Raw genomic sequence first — 23,070 nt, 5'->3', positions numbered from 1 at the left:
TAAATTGCTTTGGCCCACAATCAATGCATACAGATCTTCTGTTAAAAACAGCGTAAAAAAATCAAGGGGAGTATTTAAATTTGCTGTTTCTACCTGATTTCCGGGTTGGGCAGTGAATTGGGGAGGTACGGATGCTGCAGAATTTGTGGGCTGCCAATCAGGATTTGCAAGCACATCTGGAAGGGTACTAGGGGCTCTACGGGCCTGTGTACGAACTCTTGGTGGCTGTGGGACAATACTTGTGCTCGCCACCGCACCAGCTTGTACTACACTTATGGGACTCGCCATGTCACCAAATCATACTGCAGTGCTGGTATGTGAAAGACCAGGATGTACTAGGCCGCTGGTGCTCACCAGTTCACCAAAAGGTAGAGTACTGGCACTCTGCTGCATATGAGAGTCATCATGCGATTGTAACATCTCAGCAACCTGGGAATGGGGTCAGGTACGTCTGATCTTAGCAGGGACCTCTTCTCCATCGTCTGAGCTATCTGTCAGGGTGCCGCTGCTGTCTACAGGTTCGTAATCTGAGGCTGCTTTTGTCAGGGAGTCTTTCTCTTCGCTCTCACCTGATATGCTCAGAATCCTGTAGGCATCTTCACTAGAGTACCTTTACATTGACATTTTGGCCACTAAATGGTACCTAGTGCAATTCACAGGAAAAAGAGCACCTGGCTGTCAGGGTCTGCTTGAACCACTACAAAAAATTTACGAGCAAGTGCTAACACAGATCAGGCCTGATTCTGCCAACACTGCGGTTTTATAAATAAGGTAATAGAAATAGCGCCACGGAAAGATATATGTAAACAAATCAATAAATGAGCTGTAAAATCTAACCTATAAAACATATAGGGTGTGCAAAAAATCTGAAAAAAACAGGTTGCGCTAAATGTGTACAAATCAATATAAATCAACACTACGATTTTGTGTACAATGTATCAAGTGACAGTGACCTGACACTGCATTTGCTGGGGGTGAATGTGGGGAGGGGGGGTATGCGTAGGTGCTAAACACAGGTGCTGGCAGGTGCCGGGGCTGATCCCGCTAATGCTGCGTTTTTGGGGATGCTAATGTGAACGCTGACATAGCGCTCATCTGATCATAGATATTGATCCATTCAGACACTATACTAGCAATGGAGGTTTATTGTGTATGTGAGCGTGTTCCTGGCAATCAAGGGGTTAAATGTGATTACTGGTGTACTGATGGGCCATCTGACGATATCTGTGAGGGACGCTAACACTATCTGAAGTCGCCGGTGACACTAATACAGTGATCAGCAAAAAATCTGTACACTGCATTAATGACACTGGTGACAGGGCAGTGAAGGGGGTTAACTGGGGGCAATCAAGGGGTTAAATGTGTCCTAAAGTGTTCTGTGTAAGTGTGGTGTTTTACTCACTGTGTTGATTCTTTTCTCTGTGGGACGGAATGTTCCCAAAGAGAGAAGATGTAATCATTTCACGTACCTATGTAAGATTTTTCAGTTTGTTCTAGGAGGATGCAGGACCCCTCACCTGTCTGGACAATGTTGATTAGCCCTGTGCTGATCACAAGCATCCTCCCAAGAAAAAAAACAAAAAACCTCTCTAGCCATACACACCAAGCTGAGCATGTGCAGAGTGTCTCCACAAAATATGTCTTATCAGGAGGTAAGAGGGGGGCACTGAAAGAAGGGGAGGATAAGAGAAGCCAGGATCAAACAGCAGTTTTGCACAATGCAGAGGATTAACCCTTAGGTGCCACAGTGAGTATAACAAGCATGCTTTACTGTATGTACAGACTGATTTTACTGTCCTGGGTTTAGTAACACGTTGAGAATAGTGAAGTGTAGGCTGGAATTCTCCTTTAAGTAGGGGATGTTCATGGGTTGTTTGTTGAGAATAAGGCCATTATCTAGTGTGACTTTAACCCTCACAGTGCAGGACAGAATTTGTAGACCCCTAAGTTGTTGCGGACAATGGTCTTACTTTTTGTAATTTTATGTCTACTTTCCGTAACCCAGACACAACCCTGAGACTTGTAAAATGGCAGCCATCTATACAGCATGCCATCTCCAGCATAAAGCCCTGCGTTATTATAACCATTCCTAGCCCACATGTCTTCGCTAAGTGACACAAATAGTGGGTCACATGTGCCGTACTATCACTACGGTGGCCGTATACCAGCCTAATAATCTCGCCTGCCCCACCTCAGACCAGTGACTGGTGAGGATGACACTACTCCCGCCAACATAGACACCTGCTGGGCAGCTTCTGAGACCCCACGGCGCCCGCGCGCCATTTGGTGGGAGGCGGACCTCGTCTATCAAGTCTAGAAAATCTCGGCCAATGAGGCGTGCACAGTAAAGCACGTGACCGAGGTGGGTGCTTTTGTTCGCTGCTGCTAAGAGCGCGCGCGGTATTCATCGGCAGAGACAGGTGAGACTGTAGGAGCTGAGCTGTGTGTGTGGGAGAATGGGAGCGGTATTCTAGTGGTCTGCATTTGTTTGTTGTGTGCACGCTGTGCATTGCTCCAGTGTGATAGCCGTTACTCTGAGTTGTGTGTACAGGAGGCGTGTTGTTCTGTACAAGTGGTAGATTTAGTTTTTCCTCTGTATGAATAGTTGGTGATGAATGTGAATAGAGGGCTTCATGCCATGCTGTCAGTACCACGCAGAAGAATGGCTTTGTGAGTTGGGATCCTGCACATTCTTGTATAGGGATCCTCTGTCTGAGACGTCTCCGCTTATAATAGGCGCGCTCCCTGCTTTGTTCAGGTGTGATGTCTGGCACGCCCTGCTTTCTATTGGCTGCGTCTCGAACAAGCCCGCCCGCTCCCCCCCGCTCATTGGTTGGAGCTGGTGTGGTACTTGCCGCCTTTATAGTCTTCCCGCCGTGGTGCCTCTTCGCCTGTAGCTGGTTGCCGGGCGTGGCGATGTATGTGGATGGCTACTGTGTCCATCTCCGCTGTCTTCAGGGCGTGCATGGCAGCTGTCACAGCAAACTCCGCTGTGCGTCTCTTTGTGTGGTGATTTCTCTGACAGGTGGCCGCACCCTGCTTCACATGACCCATCTTCTGGGTACATACGCCGTACAATCACTGGGTACCGGACCATAGTGAGCTACATTAGGGCCGTTTCTAGCTGGGCTCCATGGCAGGTACATTGGTGCTCTGCGTATAGCCACTATGACCTGGCAGATTGTATTCATTCCCCTGTTAAAGATCTTCCTCTGTTTGCTTTGTAAGGGAGCCCAACTTTGTAACTTTTTTACCTACAGGTAAGTCTTTAACTGCCTGTCTGGTATGTCAGGAAATGACGAGAAGGTGGTGGCTCTTTCGTTCTGGGAGGACACCATATGACGTCCTACTCTAGTTGTGCATGTGCGCTCCAACGATCAGTGGTGCACGGTGTCCCTGGGACACTGCGGATCATTGATTGCAGTAAAGCGCAGATGAGACACTATCGTGACCAGCTGTGTCCAGGGGTGGACTGACCATTCGGGCACTGCCCAAGTGCCCAGGGTCAGTAGTGGGTCCCATGAGATGCCCCTAGTACCTTTCATAGGCTTTTTTTGGGTGTGGGTGAGGACACGAGTTGTCAGTCTGCCCCTGGCTGTGTCCAAACACAGCTGATTCCTAAATAGGAAATGCCAGTTATCGGCAGTCCACTCTGGGGACATTTGCACTGATGATCAGTGTACCCCCATCAGTGTTGTCTTTAATTGCCATGTCAGTGCCACCTATTGGTGCCCATCACTGTGGACTCATTAGCACACATCAGTGAGGAAGTAAAATTGCTTATTCATAAAAAATTTATCACAAATTAGGAAACTTTTTTTCAAAATTAGGTTTTTTTAGTTTAGCTAAAAATAAAGAAAAAAATCCAGTGGTTAAATACCACCAAAAAAAGCTCTATCTGTCTCAAAATTAACTTTTTGCGACAGCACTGAAAGCTGGAAATTGGCCTGAGCAGGAAGGGACTAAAAGAGCTGGTAGGCAAGTGGTTAATTAGGAGATATTTACAGTACCTACAGGTAAGCCTTAACGTGCAGCATTTAGAAGCTGTTTACTGCACGGTCAATGGACGGTGTGCTGTCCTTTGAGAGAGGTACGCTGTGGCTGAACGTGCATACTTGGGATTGACATCGCAGTTTGGCTAATCAGATGGCTGCAGCTTGCAAACCTGAAATGAAGACTGGGTGAAGATAGAAGTCTTCGGGAGCCATGACAGTGCTCCGCTGGAGGGCTTTGTTTTAAGTTACATTTTTTCATAATGTGCTTGTATGCAGTGCATACAAACACATTATGCTCTTAACTTGCAGGGAGACTTTTTATTTTCTTAGGGCAAGTTTACACATGAGCGTTTACCACATTATGTTCAAATGCACTGCAGTTGCGATCTTTAGCTGGGGTCATTGTTAACTTCTTAAGTCTCTGTGTGATACCTGTACGTTGCCAGGCTGAAAATTTTTATACTGGAAGTATATGCCTGCAGTTTCAGGCACCATACTGGTATTTTTTTTTTTTTTTTTCTTCCAGCTTAAATGTAAAATTGCTTTTGCAGACTACGGAAGTGGGTACCCCCTGCCTTCTGGTGCCTTTCCAGGCTGTCCTATTCCACCAGGAAGCTGGCTGTTCTGATGGCTTAACAGAGAAGATCGAGGCCCGAGAATGTCCCTGATCATCTCTATGGTATAGAAAACCAGAAGCGACATGTATTTTGTCACTTCCAGTTTTACCAGGATGTAAACAAACCATTATTGGCTTGCAAAAGCATCTGTTCAAAGATATAATAGACCTCAGATCTCTCCATAAATAGGACCTGTCACTGCTCCAGCCATCACAAGGGATGTTCATTTCTTATGATAACAATAAAAATGAGTGTTTGAAATCAAACTTAATAAAACGGTGTTTGTTTTTTTTTAAACTGCATGCCTCACCGTGCTCGTGCGAAAAAAAAATGGTGATCGCACCACACCCGTGAGTTTGCTGCAAACATTGGAGTGGGAGCAATAATTCTAACACCAGACCTGTGTCACTCCAAACTGGTAACACGTATATGGCGATTAAGTACCATAATTTGCTGATATTACACAAGTTGTCACAATTTTAAGAGTGACATGTTAATTATCTATTCACTCAGCTTAACATCTTTTTGTATTTTACCAAACAATTGTGTTTGTGCATTAAAATTAATTGTGGGAGTAAACTCCCTTTGTTGTACTTACAGATGAGGCTTACATAGTACAGAAAATCTCCTAAACGTGCACAGTCTTAAAGATATTTACATGTGAACAGCAGATTGTCATTGTGCACTGCACTCTTAATGCACTGCATGCTGTCCATTGAGAGAGCTGTGCCGCAGGACGTCCATGGCTCACGAACCTGGAAGGAAAAGTTGCTGAAGATGGGTTCCTTGTCAGCAGTGACAGGGTGGGTGCTGCTGTAGGGATCCGTTTCACAAGTAAGTTTAATTATGCGGTGCTTGCTCACACATTGACATTACTCTGTGGAGGGGGGACCAGTTTTTTTTTTTTTTAAATGCAGTTTACTGCTGCACGTGTATCTTCCAAAAAAGTTTGCATAGTGATTTTTTTAAAAAAAAGATTGCAGCACCAACCTTTTTATTCTCTAGGGCCTCTGCTTAAAAATGTTTGGGGGTTCCAAGTAATTTTCTAGTAAAAAAAAAATGCTAATTTTTAAAGGTGAGAGAAGTGGCTGTGAGTCTTAGAGCTGAAGTCAAATGCAGTGTTTGCTTGCACTGGATCCATTTTATAAAGTAGTGCGTGCACTACTTTTGGTGCTGTTCCGCATGATCAAGTGAATGGGCTGAAATCACACTGCACCCAGATTGCACGTGAATCTTACAGGAATGCATAGTGCAATTCATGATGTGAACCTGTCCCAAAGTGTGTGTCCACTCTGGATGGAAGAGCCTCAGAGCCACCTTTGGATGGCAGCATTGTTAGTCTGTGGGAAGGGTAGTATTAGATACACTAGCAGATTTAACTGTTTTGACACTGAAGCAGAGTTAAACCCTCCAAGGAAATGGCTATTTTAGCCTCTGTTGATCTGCAGTTGCCATGGTGCTGTATATGTTTAGGTATGACACCTGTCATTTGATGGCTTGACAGTTTGGTCAGAGCACTGGCACTGGGCATGAAGGGGTTAATGTGAGGGGCGATCAAAGGGTTAACTATGCTGGGAGTGTTTTTACTAGGGGGCGTGTGCTTCAGTTTAAGCACACTGATCAGGATGGTGTTACTGTGCACAGCCATCCTGAGCAGTGTGCTCGAGCTGACAGGGAGGAAGATTGTTTGTAAACAAAACAATCTTCCACCCCATTAGAGATGCTTGGTTATCACCAGGTACTGGTGGGTAATTACCGCCTGGGACCCAGTGATTTACATCCGCGAATGGCGGCCCGGGTACCCGGAAATTCAATAATGTGATTCTGCGCATAGTTGCCGTCCTGTAGCAGTATATCTACAATAGGGTGGTCTTTAAGCTGTTAAATGGTTTCTCACTCTTAAGGGCCTATTCACATCTGTTTTTTGAAAACACATTTTTTAGCCATTTGCCAACCAGCAGTTTAACATTTACTGCTGGCTGGTGGCTTTGTTCCTCTGCGATGTACCAGAACATCGTAGTGGAACTTCCTGGTTTACAGGTGCGCATGTACCCCCTGCTGCTCGTGTTGTGGTTGGTCACAACACAAGTTTGTCAACAGGCTTGCAGCCTAAAACTTTGGATGAGAATTTTCTGATTGCTGTTTTGCCCAACCACAGCAGAGAGTTCTGTGTTGATAAACACAACCTATTTCTAACTGGCTTTCTGATCTCACTTAGGCCCTGTTCACACTGGCACTGAAAGCAGATTTTTGAGGCACGTTTTTAACACACCTCAAACTCCTATTCAGTTGATAAGTGTGGACAGCACACAGTGCTGTTCACATTCTCAAAACATGAAGTGTTAGGGTTGGCTTCGAAACTGAAGCTTCTTCAGTTTGAAGGAATTGAATCTAACTTCTTTCCATTCCAGTTTATGGTAATGCACTGCAAGCATTCTGGCATGTGGTTGCAGTGTGCTGATACCATTTGGCTAATTTTTGAAAATAGGAGTTTGCGGTGCAGTTTTAATTCTCCAAAAAACGGGCATAGCACATTTGTGGGAGTGCACCTATTAACTCCCATTAACGCTCCCATAAACAATGTGCATTTAAGAGTCCTTACCATTCAGGTTTGAGATCGGGAAGAAAAGCCAACCAATCTGAGTAAAAACACACACTTGTTGGGCACAGTTAACTATTTGCCCTCCTGATCACCCCTGTCACCCAGCCAATGTCACTGCCGTGACAGTGTAATCACTGTATTGGTGTACAGTATAATCACTGTATTTGTCACTAGTCCCTGATTGCTCAACACTATCACAGTCACACTGTCACTGATCACTGTCATTACTAGAGTGTCTCCCTGGATCACAAATCTGCAGTGTTAGCCGAATCAACCCTGATCGCTGCCAGCACTTGCATTTAGCCCCCCAGCAAGTGCAGTATCAGTATAGCTTTTCTGATCACTGCCACCTGATATATTTTCCACAAAATCACAAGGTTAGGGAGATGGATCAGGCCTGATATTTGCTAGCACTAACGGTCAATTTTATTCCTAGCACACAACAGTCCCTGTTTGCTATCCAGGAGCTCTTTTTCCTATAGTCGCCACTAAGTACCTGTAAAGTTAGTGCCCGGAATGTCCAAAAATGGGTACACTATTGAGGTGTACAGAATTCTGAGCATGACCGATAAAAGCGAAGGGGAGGCCTCACTGTCAGAAACTGGCTCAAAATATGAACCTGTAGAAAGCAGTGACAGCTAGCTCAGATGATGAAAAGGTCCCTGCTAAAATCGGACATACCTGACTCAATGTTGCCGAAGTGCTAGAAACATGATTATGCTCAGTTGCAGCAGGGCGCAAGTATTAGTGCTGCACTACGTTTTGGTGATCTGGAAAGCACCAGCTGTGTAGTACATCTTAGCCTTTTAGATACCAGCACTGCAGTATTTCCTGGTGAATTATCAAGTACCAGCAGTGCAGTACAACCTGGTGAGGTATCATATCCACAGATCCATTGAGCCCATAGTAGCCTTCCAGAGGTGCATCCAAAGCCTAATTGGTTGCCTCTAGATCCAGCAGTACCAGTTATCCCCCCATTCACAGCCCTGGGTTCAAGTGCAAATAAACCTCTCACAAAGTCAAGAGGCATTAAGTTCTTCACCAAAGACCTCTATAATTTGTGGACCTAAATATTTATGCTCTACACTGCATTGCCGCCAACCCAAGTTCACACCTTGCCAGGCCATTCGAGTGGAAACCGATCACTGTTTCTGAATTTAAAGTTGTTGTTTTTTAGCCTAACCTAACATGGGCTTTGCAAAAGAATGAATTGTAAGCATAATGGTCCATAGACCCAATTCATCATATACCTATGTTCTCTGTGCTGCAATGACTAGATTTGAGATGACACATTTTATGCATTTCAGTGACAATGACTTCTGTCATACCTAGGATGACCCTGACTATGATTGGCTCCCCATAATTTGACCCCTTCATAAATTCCCTCTCCTATAAATTTGCAGATGTCTATGCTCCAACAAAACATCTGCATAAGAAGACAGATAAAAACCAAGCGCTAGGTGTCAGAACTAAGGGAGGGGAAGAAGGGCTAGCAGCTGACATACTAAGTAAACCTCTGGAACTTCAAGTGGTAAATAGACAGTAATATGCAGCGCTCAATGCCAAAATTAAAATACATAGGTTAAATAAGTTCAGTGGTTTTAAATAAAACTCAGATATGAGACATAAAATGTAGCTGAACACAGCATGTAGTTCATACAGGATAAACGTGACTTCTGTGATGCATCAGCAGACGATAAAGTAGGATGCTCGTGACTCTTGTGGTAATTATACTGAGTATAGATTGCACTAACCAGATGCATAAGCAGAAGAAGCATGGAGTAATTAAGACCTACTCCTAGTACTCTGGATGTAGGACCCTGGAAAGGTGGTCGTCATCTGAAATCTTGCCACTAGATGTCATGTATCCCAGGACAGAGATACAAGGTTCCATGGATATCAACATCAGACAGAAGAGGGATTATCCAAATCATCACAGCAGATGGGCAGGAAGTGCTGAGCACCTTCAAAAAAGCCCGGGCTCCCTCAGAAAAAAGAGCCCCAGGCCAGAAGCTTTGATAGTGTAGTAGGTTGATTTATATCCCGCCCATGGGGAGTTGGTCGGTTCTATTTGTGGGTTGTTTGGTTGCTTTTTTTAACCAATGCTATTTTTAAATCTATTAAATTAATTCATTTTTACATGCGTCTGCTTCAGCTAACTATATTTATTTATCACTATAGTCTTCTGTTGTTATTCATGTATCTATTTACTATGTACTATTCTTATGTACATATGTTTATCCTTTACATGCGTTTATTTTTAATATTAATATATCAAGATTTTGGCATTGAGCGCTGCATATTGCTACTGTCTAAAACATCTGCATAGAAGAGCCCCTTGTACACTTTACTGGCAGGCTTGCAATCAAGCAATATCTCTTCAGCATGCGTAGTAGATATGGGGTCAAAAAAGTTCTATTAAAGGGCCACAGGCTATACATAACTTTTTAAAATTTGAAGGAAAAGATGGTCAAGTGAATCTCTCTCCCCCCCCCCCCATACTGCATGGGGAACAGTGATAAGATGGTGTGGAATTGTCACTCTTGTTCCATATGGGGTACCATTTGTTCATGGACAAGTTTCATGCCACTGTTTAGATGTTAAGAAAAAAGAAAAAAAAAATTGGCTGCTGTGGCACCATGCAACCTTATTGCAGGGGCTTCCCTCAACAGCTCATTGGCACCCTACTTGGCAAGGGAGTGAGAGCGTGTGTGTGGAATGAAGAACTACTGGCAATAAAATGGAAGAACAAATGTGATGTATTAATTCTGTCTTCCATTCACCCTGACACAACGGGTCTAAATTCACGTGGCTTTTGGTGTCGTAGAAAAGCCTTTCTGCATCTAGGGCTATTATCTGAATATGGGAGGTGTCAATTTCAATGACCAAATTATAGTTGTATTTAGCCTCCTGCAGAGCTACAAAAAAGTGTCTATTTCAATTGGAGCTAAACAATTCCATTGTTTACAAAGTTACTGTAAAAATTGCATCCCTCCTAAAATTGCAGGAAGTGATAGTCTTAGCCCTTTTGTATCCAGAAGGTACTGTAGTCCAAATCCAAATGCAGTTAGGCAGCTGCATGAGGGGCCTTTTGCAGATGTTCTCCAATCTGGCCCAATACAAAGGTCACCCCTAAAAGGTGTCTGTAGTAAATGCAGAACAAGGCAGTCACATTTTTTGGTACCACCTTGCCTGTGCATCAAGGACTGCTTTCATTGCTACCTTGCCATAGTGAGCGTGGAGTGGTCTGGTGGTGGTAGTTCTTTTGCTCAGCATATACTTTTCTGGCACCACCGTACATGCCTAGGCTCCCAAAATCTCACATGTGGTGTCCTGCAAACTCGGAAGTAGCAGAATGTGTTTTAGGGATGCAGTAATATATTGGCGGCTAAAAAATATTGACCAAAAATGGTCTTATCAGCATTTTGCAGATGGGGGGGAAGGTGCTGCTACATGCAAATTCGCTTCTCATAGACTTTAATGCAAAAACGTCCCTTAGTAACTTCAGTGCAAAATTGCGTATCACTTTCATGCAAAGTCACGTCCCCATTGACTTCAATGCAACAACGCCCCCTAGTGACTTCAATGCACAATTGCCAGCCACATTAACCACTTGCCCTCCAGAGTATTTACCCCCTTCCTGACCAGGCTATTTTTTTGCAGTGCAGCGCTGCGTTACTTTAACTGACAATTACACGGTCATGCAACGCTCTACGTTTTCAAACAAATTAGAGCTTTCTTTTGGTGGTATTTGATCGCCTCTGTACTTTATTTTTTTGCGGTATAAACAAAAAAGACTGCCAATTTTGAAAACAATATTTTTGACTTTTTGCCATAAAACCTATCCAATAAAAAAAATTTAAATCAAATTTCTTAAATTTAGGCCAAAATGTATTCTACATGTCTGTTTAAAAAAAAAAAAAAAAATTCCAATGTGTAAATTGGCTTACGTGAAAGTTATAGGGTCTACAAATGGCGATATAAATACTGCAATTTTTTCTTTTTTTTTTTTTACTAGTAATGGCGGCGATCAGCTACTTGTAGGGAGATATGGCAGGCATTATGACACTGAGTGGGAACTGAGTAATGACCTCTATCCCCAGTGACACTAATATAGTGATCAGTGCTTATTAGCACTGACACTGTGCATTATGACACTGTGCAGAAAGATACAAAACAGCATGTCCATGCTGACAGGAGAGAGAATTGTGTTTTATATGCAGCCCTACCAATCAGAGTCCTGGCTGGGACCTGGTGGTTGACATCCCAATCAGGCAATAGCAGCGTGGGCAGGGTACGTGCGCATCCCCTACCCGGAAATGCAGATCACGTGTGTGTGTATATATGTAATTTTACTCAGCCCTGTTGCCCTATAGCAAATTGACCACTTGCCCTCTGACCCATAGCAGAAGTACTTCTGCTATAGGTTGATGGGCAAGCGGTCAGTTTTAAAAACTTTTTTTTTTTTTTAGCCAAGTGCATCCTGAATTTTTGGTTTTGGCATGAGAATTTTTGTTTGTGCACCACTGTGTTTTGGAGTGTAATGCCACGTATATTCATGATCTGTGAGAAACCTCAGTAAATTGACAACTTTTTGTTTGGGGGGAAAAAAAATCTTCCATGGACTCAATATACCTCTCGATAAATACCTTGGAGTATCTACTTTCCAAAAAGGGGTCATTTTTAGGGGTGATTTTACTGTGGTGGAAGTTTATCTCAAGAAATGTGATGGGCAGTCAGAGTTGCAAAAAATTTCAGTATGTATCCGAATATAGATGCTATAACATTGACACATACTAATATACAGTTACTGGGATTTGTTTTATCAAAGACATAGAATACATGTTGGCCTAAATTTATAGACATTTGGTTTTTTGGATGTGTTCCATAACAAAGTAGGAAATATCATTTTTGTTTCCAAAAAGTTTGTTTTATATAATAAAAACCCAGTGGTGACCAAATACCACCAAAAGAGCTCTTTGTGTGACAAATTATAAAAATTTCATTTGGGTACAGTGTTGCATGACCAAGCAATTGGCAGTTAAGTAACAGTGCATTTTGCATGCACTTTCCTCCCTGGTCACCTGGGCGAAACAATAGACTGTGACTTAACCACTTGAGCTCCAGAGGATTTAACCCCCTTAATGACCAGGCCTCTTTTTGCTACTCGGCGCTGCACTAATTCAACTGATAATTGCGCGGTCATGCAATGCTGCACCCAAACGAAATTTGCGTCCTTTTTTTCACACAAATAGAGCTTTCTTTCGGTGGTATTTGATCACCTGTGTGTTTTTTATTTTTCACGCTATAAACAAAAAAATGCCAAAAATTTTGAAGAAAAACAATATTTTTTACTTACTTTAACGGACAATTGCACGGTCATGTAATACAGTACATAAATGAAATTTACATCCTTTTTTTTTTTTTTTTTTTTTTTTTTTTTTTCCGTCACAAATTGAGCTTTCCTTCGGTGGTATTTGATCGCCTGTGCGGTTTTTATTTTTTGCGCTATTAAAAAAAAAAAAAAGTTGACAATTTTGAGGGAAAAAAAAACAATACTTTGGACTTTTTGCTATAAAACATGTCCAGTAAAAATCAAATTTAGTCATAAATTTCTGCCAAAATGCATTCTGCGACATGTCTTTGGTAAAAAAAAAAAAAACCCAATACATGTAAATTAATTGGTTTACGTGAAAGTTATAGCGTTTACAAATGGCGGGAAAGATACTGGGATTTTTAATTTTTTCTTTTATACTAATAATGGTGGCGATCAGCGACATATGGCGGCGATCAGCAACTTATGGCGGGACTGCGGCGGACATTCTGACATTGGGGGGTACTGACTTGGGGTCACTGACATCCCCAGTGACACCAATACAGTGATCAGTGCAAAAAAGAAAACACTGACACTGTAATAAAGGCACTGGGGAGGAAGGGGTTAACTTTATTTTGCAGGGAAGGGTTATCTGAGTGAGGGGGAGTGTATTACTAGGGGGCGGGGGTGTGTACTGAAGGGAACACAGGTGATCGGGAGAGGGAAACTCTTCTGTCCCGGTCAGCGAGTTCTCGAGCTGTCAGAGAAGTGACAGATAGCACAGCTACTGCAGCTGTGCTCTGTCACTGACTGCCGCCAATCGCCGGGTCATAGCCGGTAAGGACCGGCTGTGACCCGACGACCGACATCTGCAGCTGTGATCGGCGGGACAAGCAGGGCGGCGGCGCGCCTCGTGCGCGCCCTTTACCTGTTTACAAAACACACGTTTTTAAAACGTGGTTTTGCCTGCCTGTGCCGCCGTATTTCTACAGTGGCAGGGCGGCAAATGACTGTTGTGTTTTTGGTGCGCTACCATTGACTACAATGGAAAGTGTGTTCAGAAAATGCACTGAAGATGCAGCTAGCAAGACTTTTCAGAAAGTGCACAAATGTAAATCATTACATGACATGTAAATAACTATTTTACATTCACTTTTGATGTGTCTGCAAGGTGCGTTTCTGTGCAGCAAGACAGATGTGAGTAGACCCGAACTGCCATTTTTGCTTGTCAGATTGGTGTGTTTAACCGCCTATATAAGGAAATGACGGGTGGGCAGCTGCTCTCTTGTTCTGGGAGGACTTCATAGAACGTCCTCCCACTCTTAACTGCGTATGTGTGCCTCCAGGGGGGGAAGCGGTGTGGCAATCAGCGGTGTTCTGTGTCCCTGGGACACAGCGGATCACCGATCACACTAAAGAGCCGATTAAGTCAGCTCTGTCATGTGATCAGCTGTGTCCAATCGCAGCTGATCGCATGTAAACAAGGATCCGCAGTCCTTGTCACACTGACGGCATGTGAGAGCCGTTAATTGGCATTCCTCAGAGCAGATATCTAAACTGATGATTAGTGTAGCCCAATCAATGTTGCATATCGGTGCCCATCAGAGCTGCCAGTCAGTGCAGCCTGTCAGTGCCCATCGATGCAGCTTCATTAGCGCACAGTGAAGGAGAAAAATGTATTTACAAAATTTTATAACTGACACACAAGCAGGTTTGTGTTTTTTTTGTTTTTTTTTCAAAATGTCTTAGTTTTAGCAAAAAAAAAAAAACCATAGGTGATTAAATGCCACCAAAAAGCTCTCTAAAAAAAAAAAAGATAACATTTTTTTTGAGTGCAGTGTTGCATGACCCGTCATTCAAAGTGCAACAGTGTTGAAAGTTGAAAATTGGCCTGGGCAGGAAGGGGGGTAAAAGTGCCCAGTAGGCAAGTGGTTAAAGGAAGCTGAAATCTGGCAATTACTGGCCAGATCAACAGATGATAAAAGGAAAAGCCTAAAAGAAAACTAATGCAACCACCATATCTAAGAATTGGTGAGCTGCAATGTAATACATTTTGCCTCTTGGCCTTTGTTTCATCTGCAGTTGCCAATATGCTGTACATGTGATCAGATTTGATGGCTTGACGGTTGAATGTTTCAATGCAACAGTTTTTGGAAACCGTTAAATCAATGGGTTTAGTTCCCCTTTATCTTTTTTTCTGCCCATCCTATTGCCAAGCTATGTTGCCAAGCAGGAGCTCTCCCATCCTGGGTGGACGTCATGATGCCCTCCCCAGGATCGCACCTAAGGGGCCGTGGTGCAGCGCAATCTGTCGCCCGCTGTGTCCACCAGATAAATCATTGTACTGGGCTGCTGATGGTACCATGTGACAGCTGTGATCAATCACAGCAGGTCACATGACAGTTGTACACAATATATGGCATTCATTCATAGCCATTTATTGTGTACTATTGATTTATGTGATTGGTCTGATTACATGGTACAGATGGGGCCAGTTAGTGCATATGCACCATGTGATAGCTGTGGCCATCATAGCTTCACAATAGTGCACCCTGGATGAATGGATGCCATTCATTAAAAATTATTGCTTATAATAGTGATCATCACTGTTATTGGCAATTATAGTACGTGCTTTAAAGTGCTGCTCGCTGTCCTAGAGTAGTACAGGGTCACTATGGTAACGCTGTACTGATCTGGTCACAGTATGTAAAAAAAAAAAAAAAAAGAGAAATCTAAAATGGTAATTTTTTTTTTTTTTTTTAATGCGGTCACCATTGTCCCTGACTACCGCTACAACAGTCATATGGTGTGCACCAGAATTAAAATTCTTGAACTGAAAATTCAGTATTTTTTACATAGAATTGTATTAAAAATTTTAATTTAAATGAATATGAATTTTATTTATGCGTACCTTAATTCAGTGTGTCTTCACACTGGTCCGTTGTGGTGTTAAAAATCCTGCTCGCCACATTTGGCAAGTTAAAAAAAAAAAAAAAAAAATGCACTTCCCCGTTGAGGCCTCGTTTAAATCAATACTTTTTTTGGGCTTTTTGCAGAAACGCACTACAGTCCATTTTAACATGGTTTCCTATGGGACAGGCATATTTATTTTTGAGCTGTTGCATTTTTGGAAAGGATCGGGGACTTTTTTAAACGCATTGCGTTGTTTGGTTCAAAAGACTTCACTACATGCATTTTCTGCGGCATCTCCATTGAAGTTTTCATGCATTTTTAATCTGCCCAGCAATAAATTGGCCAAACAAAACCACTAAAAAAAAAAAAACTCCCAAAAAACTCCCAAAAATGTGTCAAACGTTAATGCAAAACCGATAAAACGTAAACTGCATTGGTGTGAACCATTCCTAAAATGCAGAAAAAAACCACACGTTTTTGAGGCAGTTTGCGTTTTTAATTTACCTAGCAACAAGTTGGTAAAATAAAAAAAAAACTTCAGTAAAGGTGTCAAAACCGTGCATGCAAAACGGACAAAACACAAACTGCACTGGTGTGAACCAGGCCTGAAATGCATCAAAAACGCACGTGTTGCATTTTTGATGCGTTTTTATTCTGCCCTGTGACAAGTTGGCAAAATGTAAACTCATCAAAAACTGACAACGCAAACTGCATTGGTTTAAACCAGACCTGAAATGCATTGAAAACCACACTATACTGTGTATATACACGTATTGATTGTCTTATCTGTTCAGAAGCTGTTTTAGTTCATATCCTCTGCCAGAAAGCTCAGCAATGAAGGTGACAAAGGTTTCTGGGTAAGAAAGGAATACAGCGCTAGTTTATTCTGGTTGAGCAGGGAAGAACTGCAACAGGATATATCAACTCCATTTCCCAAGTCATCTTCCAGGGCAGCTTCACATGAAATGGGCACCTCCTACCAGGAAACACGTGATCCTCTTTAATAGCCTGTCCATCCCTGGGGTCCTCAGTATTAGTTCCTTCAGGCCAAGACTGACACTACACCTGTTTTACTCAGGCTGTCTGGCGGGGTACAGAGGCCTCCTGTATGAGGCTACACCTCACCAAGCAAGGCAGGGGCCTTGTGGGTTGGAACCATTCAGGGTTCCCTTGGCACTTTTAGGAGAGGGCAGAATTAAGAAAGAGCACCCCTTTTTGTGCTAATGGTCCTGGACAGGCTCACGAGGGGGAGCCTGCATGCTGACCTAGAGACCAGGGAGCCACAATCCTGTGGGGCTAGCACCATACCTTCCTTGGCTGCTGGACGCTGACATCTTCAGATTGATGCAGCTGGGGGAGGTGATGCCATGTCCGGACGCCAGAGCCAGAGGATACCAATGGGAGCATCACTTCAGGCGCCAGGACATGTGCGGACGCTGAAATTTAAATATACAGCAAGATCAACTGCGCTCATAAACTCAGCAAGGAGAGCAATTTGTCTGAAGTCTTGGCAGGGGGATACTGCTTCCCAATCCAGTCTGTTGCAATGCCTCATGGGACTTAACATTTGGCAACAGCTGGAGGGCCACCAGTTTGACAGTCGTGTTCTAAAGACACCATTGCAAGGTGGCTAAAGGAATCCTATTTCAGGAGGATACAAAACCGTGGCACTAACGCCACCATCTGGCCTGAAAGCACCTTCAGCTAGGGCTACCACAGCTATGTGGGCAGAGAAAGCTTGAGCCTCCCCCAGACAGATCTGCAAGGGTGCAACATGGCCCAGCTTCAGCACATTTGCCAGGCACTACCGGTTAGACCTGATCGCCAACAGGCAACAAGAATTTGGCAGGAAGATCTTGCAAGTAGCAGACCCACCGTAATGTACGTATTCCTATTCAATCCTTTCATGTGAAGGTGTCCTGGAAGGTGACTTGGGGAAAATGCAGTTATTTACTTAACTGTATTTTCAGGAATCTTCCAGGACAGCGTAGTTCCTTCTCGGTGTATAATTATGAGCTGGTGTTCTGTCATACAATGGTCTAAACATATGTTGTTCCTAATGTTATATTTATGCTTTAGCCTAGACCTAGTATTCCTATACTGAGAACCCCAAGGATGGAGAGGCTATTTAAGTAAAGTGGATCATGTTTCCTGGTAGGAGGGGCCTATCACTGTCCTGGAAGATTGCTGGAAATACAGTTGACAGGTAAATAACTGCGTTTTCCTGTGCTGTTGTCCCATCAAAAGTAACACACAATAGATTAGCTGCTTGAGGTGCCTTAGCCTGTCTGGTCTGTGTTCTGCTGTATAAGGGATAACAAAGGCTGATATCAAGAGATTCTGGAATCTTTAGAGAGACCTTTAGGGATGCTTATTGTCAAACATTAAAGCATTTTTTTTTTTTAATGAAAAAATACCCTATTTACTCCCTGTGACGGAAGCGTAGGCAGGACAGAACACCCAAAGATGGTAAACACACAAAGCTTTATTGAACTATGGAAGACACTCAAGCGGGGCAGCTCTTGGCACTCCAACATGTGGCTTGTAGGGACACTCACGGTAAGCGGGCTCAACGGGATCTTGGCTATGGGGCCTGACCTCAGCACAACCCCCACACAGCTCTCTAGGGACAACATCAGGCTCACGGGGACTCACCTGGTAGCGATGGCTCAAGCACTCTGGGGCAGTCCAAGTAGCTATACTCTGGGCACGCCTTGGGGCAGTTCAAACAAGGGTAGTCTGAGCGCACAATAGGGGCAGTTCATGACAAGGGTGGCTTGCAGACACTCAGCAGCAGGCGGCTTGTGAGGGCACTCAGCAATGGACAGCTTCCAGGGACACTCGGCACCGGACAGCGGCCCTCACAGCGATCAGCTTTCCAGGGACGTCAGCGGACCGAGATCCTCGCAGGGCTCAGCTTTCCAGGGACAAAGCGATCAGCAGCCAGGGGCCCTCACAGCGGTCAGCTTTCCCGGGACAGCAGCAGGCAGGGGCCCTCACAACGGTCAGCTTTCCAGGGACCCTCACAGCCCTGGAGTATTGGCAGAGTGGCAGCGGGTAATGGTTCTGACCTTTTGGGGGAGGAGGGGCTCTCCTGCAGAGTGCTCAGTGGGGATGGCTGCGGAGGCCCGGACCTCCCAGCGGCTTGCGAGTCTAGCAGCGGCAGGCCGCAGGCGCACGCTAGGAAGAGAGACCGGCCTGGTCCCGCGCAGGCCTTTTAAAGCCGGCAGGACGCTTCCGGGTTGCCTCAGCAATGGCCGGCCCAATGACGCGTTGCCGCTCTTATGAGCGCGGCCTTTGTCACTGGTGAGCGTGGAAAGCTGTGCCCGTGCTGCGCCCACCTAGGGTGCGCGGAGACCTCCCTGCCCTCCCCCTGGGGTCCCCTGGGGGGGGGGGTCACAGCTCCTCCGGCTAGATTGCTGGGGGGCTGTGATCCTTGCCACAGTGGTCCCCTCCCCCCATCCTGCACAGCCTGCTTCAAAGGCTATGTGCAGAATGAGAGGATGCAGGGAGGGAGGGGGGAGTGAACAGCGGGCAAAACGTGACACTCCCCAAATACCATTATTTACATAACTGTTGCTTGATTAGCTTGAATGCGTAATGCAATTTTTATACCTGTGGGCCTTTTTTGTTATGATTGAAGCTTGCCTTCAAACCTCCAACAGTTTTCCAAGCTCCGTCCTGTCTTTTCTAGGAGCAGCCATTCTGACCCGTGCCATGCTGTGCAGTGCACATTTTCTATCACCATGGACTTGGTGGCTGTGATGGGGAAGGATGCAGCTAGCTCCTTTACTGCTAGGTGGCTGTTGTCCAAACTGCTCTCCTAGAAGTAACCAGGCAAGGGCAGGCTTCATTCATTGTTAAAATGGAATGTGCTAATTGAAATAACATAAAATGTTTTTAAAGCTGTTTAGTTAGGACTATGTACAGTAATGGTGTTTAGGGAGTACATATTTTTTTGAGAAAAGGTGAACTAATTCTTTAGCAAAACAGTGTTTTAGTATTTGGGTCAGCTTCTTTCATAAATTCCTTTTTTGCTGCTCTAAAGTAGCACTTTGACAGGATGAAACCTACCCAGACCACTTGCTAGTTGTAAGTTTGTTTGACTTGAAATTCTGTCTCCGCTAAGTTGATTGCGGACCTGTGCCTATTGGCCACCCTTATTTCGAGACACAGTCGTCTCAAATACAAATTTTTTGCTAAATGAGAATCTGCTAGTCTTTTCTTGATAAATGTTCCCTTCTGTCTAGAGCAAAAATTTTAAATATGCTGTAGGTTTAAAGACACATTCACACCTGAGGCTCTGTTCATATCTAGGCCTTTTGTATGGTGGGCAGTGTAGCAAGCGTACACACAGATGGACGCGGTTCAACCATTTTGCTCCAACCTTCTCCCCCTCCTTTGATCACCCCCCCCTCCCTCTCTGATGAGTGACATGTGGTCGGTGTGTGTTGGCAGAGGTCACAGGCAGCCAAAGCACAGCAGCGGGCTGCTAGCTGTAAAACCCCCAAGGGAGCTGGGGCCTAGCTGTCTAAGAAACTGCAATCTGGTATATCGTAAAAGCGTAAACCAAGCCCTTCACTGAGTTCAAAGACATTCCAGAGAAGTAATAAACTAGACACCACATTCAAAATCCATTTTCCCCCTATGATTTCATATCTTGAAATATGAGAGACTTGCATAAAAACCAGGCATATCGTCAGATTGGTTAAGTTAATACAAACCGATTGATATATTATATTCCCTAGCTGGAATATATTATATTCCCTAGCTGGAATATATAGGAGGGCAGGAAAGTATATCTCCTGAACCATTCAAGTGTATATAACATGTTTCCGCAGATGCGGCTGAGTATTAATATACTAGTTACCAGGCCGGCAAATGCCCCTAGAATAAGTTATGAATCCTAAAATAAGCTGAGGGATATTTGTTCTAGCTTGGGTCTCCACCTACACCTCCCTCCCCAAAAGGAGACCATTGGTTCTCTGTTGTAAGGAGACACCCTGTGGAGATCCTAGAAAAGGACTGTTATGCTTGGAGTGTGTGTGAGAGGAAAAAGGTCTCCTGTTTAACATCGAAACTGAGTAAGAGACCAGAAATCCTTTTTGAGCTCATAATACTTAAAACTGCTTAAACCAAGGCTAATTGGTAAGTACTTTAACCCTTTAAACTCCCTTCTGTTTTCTCTTTGCTGTGCTATTGGGGTGTGTGTGTGTGTATATATGTGTATATATGTGTATATATGTGTATATATGTGTATATATGTGTATATATGTATGTATATATGTGTATATATGTATGTATATATATATATATATATGTGTATATATATATGTGTATATGTATATATGTATATATGTGTATATATATATGCATATAATGTGTTACATCTTTTTTCTGTAAGTTTTTATTGCACCTTTTTTAGTAATAAATTTCACTTTCTGAAAGTGAACGGTTTCTAAAGCTCTTTAATGCAAACACAAATTCATGCTGCTGAAGAACGCTACTATGTGTGTTTAACCCGCTGTGTAACCTGTCTGCGGTGACAGTGGTATACAGAGTATTATCTAACCATCATAGTGTATTGCTACTATTGCCAAGTTTCCTTTCTCTGTACAAAAAGGAGGTGGTGGCAGTGTGAAGGGTTAATTGCGTAATTAACCTGACCCAGTAACAATCGCTCAGGCTGCAAGTACACAGGTTGTGGTCCGTTAGCTGGAAAATCGTTGTGCAGGGTGCAGCTCGGCATTGTTACGCACATGACGACATGGTTTTAGATAGGCTAGCCCTTCAGTCGAGTTTGGTGAGAAGGGCAAGGGTCTGACGCCGCAATTGTCACAGGCAGGATTGCTGCAAATCTGCCTGCGATCCTAAAACATCTGCAAAGCTGACAAATCGCACCATGCTTGTTCAGGCGCCATTTATTTTCAGTGGCACCTAAACGTGGGTTCAATTCTGCTGTGATAAATAGTGCTGAAAACCGCATCATTCAAAGCTTGTTGCCCAAAAGGAGCAGGAGCTTCTTTTTGAGCTGCAAGCTTTGCACAATGCAGTTTGTCCGATTTGTCCCTCGGCAGAATCGCACCATGTTAGGTGCCCCTGAAAATGAATGGCACCTGAATAAGTGTGGTGCGATTTGGTCAAGTTTGCAGAGCATTTTTGGATTGTGGGCAGAATTGCAGCGATTCTGCCAATGTTGTAATATTCCTAGATGTGAATGTGAATGGAGCCTGTGTTTTTGTTTGTGTGCTCCAAAATATGCAAAACACAAGTTGACGCAAATTTGGGTGGTTTTGGCCCCACAGACCTCCAACATGTTGAGTGACTTTTCAAGAGTTTTTGTTTTAGCCAATGGAAAGCAATTGTGGAGACACAGGCAAAAAAAAAAAACCACACTTGAAGCTTGAATACACATGTAAAACATTCAAAATGTGCTTCTAAAATGCTCAAATCGACCGAGTGCCTGAAAATAACTCTGCTCAGATTTGAGTGCAGCCTTATGTGAATCTGTTGCTTGTAAATGAAGGATTTGGCCTGATCTGAAAGATAAAGCTCATTCAAAGCCAGGTATTTGGAACCTGTTGCAAAGTCTTGCCCCTCACATTTCTTTTGGCCCATCAACATGATGGGTTGCCTCTGTCTAGTGGGAATGTGCATCATGTACCTCTAGTAGCCTGTACTTTATACCTGTATGGTTTTAAAGTTACCAATTCACTACATGGTCAAGTCCAGCTTGTAAAAGACTATATACTGTTGTCCTGTGGCCTGTGTAGCTCCCACGTTGCTGATCACCAGCAAGTATTCATGTTTTGTGGGTGAGATACTCCCTCCTTCCATCAGTTTGTATGTCCTGTACAGTGTTGTACAAGTCGGCAGGAGGAGCTAGTGTTCACATGTATGGAAGTGGGTAATTAACCACAGTAACGGGTCAACGAACAGGCTGCAGAAAAGTACATTGTAGCCTCCACCAGCTGGGTTTATTGATCTTTGCAGTTTCAGGGTCGTTTTAAAGCTGTTTGTGCAAGCTGTTCATGGAAACTGATTTCACACATAGAGCTTGGTTTTACTTTGGTAGCTACATTTAAATCGTGTTTTTTTTTGTTTTTTTTTTTTATTGCGTATTAATAAATTAATACAGGACATAATCAAGGTGAAAACTTTTGTTGAAGTGATTTGCTGGTGGAATCTGAGCACTACAATAGATGCTGTTATTTGTACAACCCTTTTGGCAGTCACTCAAATATAAACTGTTAATGACCTGTGGTCTCTTAAATTAACCTTTTTTGTTTTTTTTTGTTTTTTTCCTTTCTTCCAGCTTCTGGGTGGCTTCTCGCTTTAAGTTTTCAGTCATGGCTGATGGCGGTAAGACCCTTTTTTATTTTTTGAAGTGGGACCTTGGAGAAATTTTAAATAAGTGGCAGATATAAAAAAAAAAAAATTTGATTGTTTTCAATAGGGTTTTATAAAGGTACTGATGTGGTTCTACTGACTTGCATTAGAGGGGGTAAGCTAGTATGTAGGAAGTTTCTAAAAGTTTTGCATATATGGTTGATAGGAAAGCATGTGTCAAGAGGCCTCCCTTTTTTTTTTTTTTTTTTTTTTTTTTTTTTTTTTTTTTTTTGGCCAATA

The 23,070-nt window shown here is 43.5% G+C and overlaps 1 protein-coding gene across 2 annotated transcripts in view; it reads left to right on the top strand.

Moving 5' to 3' along the window:
- Positions 1 to 2,315: 2,315 nt before the first annotated feature.
- STMN1 (stathmin 1) overlaps positions 2,316 to 23,070 on the top strand; it is a 37,150-nt gene continuing 16,395 nt past the window's right edge. The window contains exons 1-2 of one of the 2 annotated variants that reach the window (XM_089677572.1): positions 2,316 to 2,420; positions 22,757 to 22,803. In XM_089677572.1, the coding sequence (XP_089533698.1) occupies positions 22,791 to 22,803 (13 nt within the window). In that variant the 5' untranslated portion in view covers positions 2,316 to 2,420; positions 22,757 to 22,790. Of the gene's footprint in view, positions 2,421 to 17,535; positions 17,648 to 22,756; positions 22,804 to 23,070 lie in introns of those variants that run through there. The other variant, XM_089677571.1, reaches the window with a different exon arrangement.

This window comes from Staurois parvus, unplaced genomic scaffold (genome assembly GCF_062004578.1).
Source record: "Staurois parvus isolate SC_StPar_1 unplaced genomic scaffold, SC_StPar_1.0 ptg000188l, whole genome shotgun sequence".
Lineage (NCBI taxonomy): Eukaryota > Metazoa > Chordata > Amphibia > Anura > Ranidae > Staurois > Staurois parvus.
This window is presented reverse-complemented; position numbering and strand designations above follow the sequence as displayed.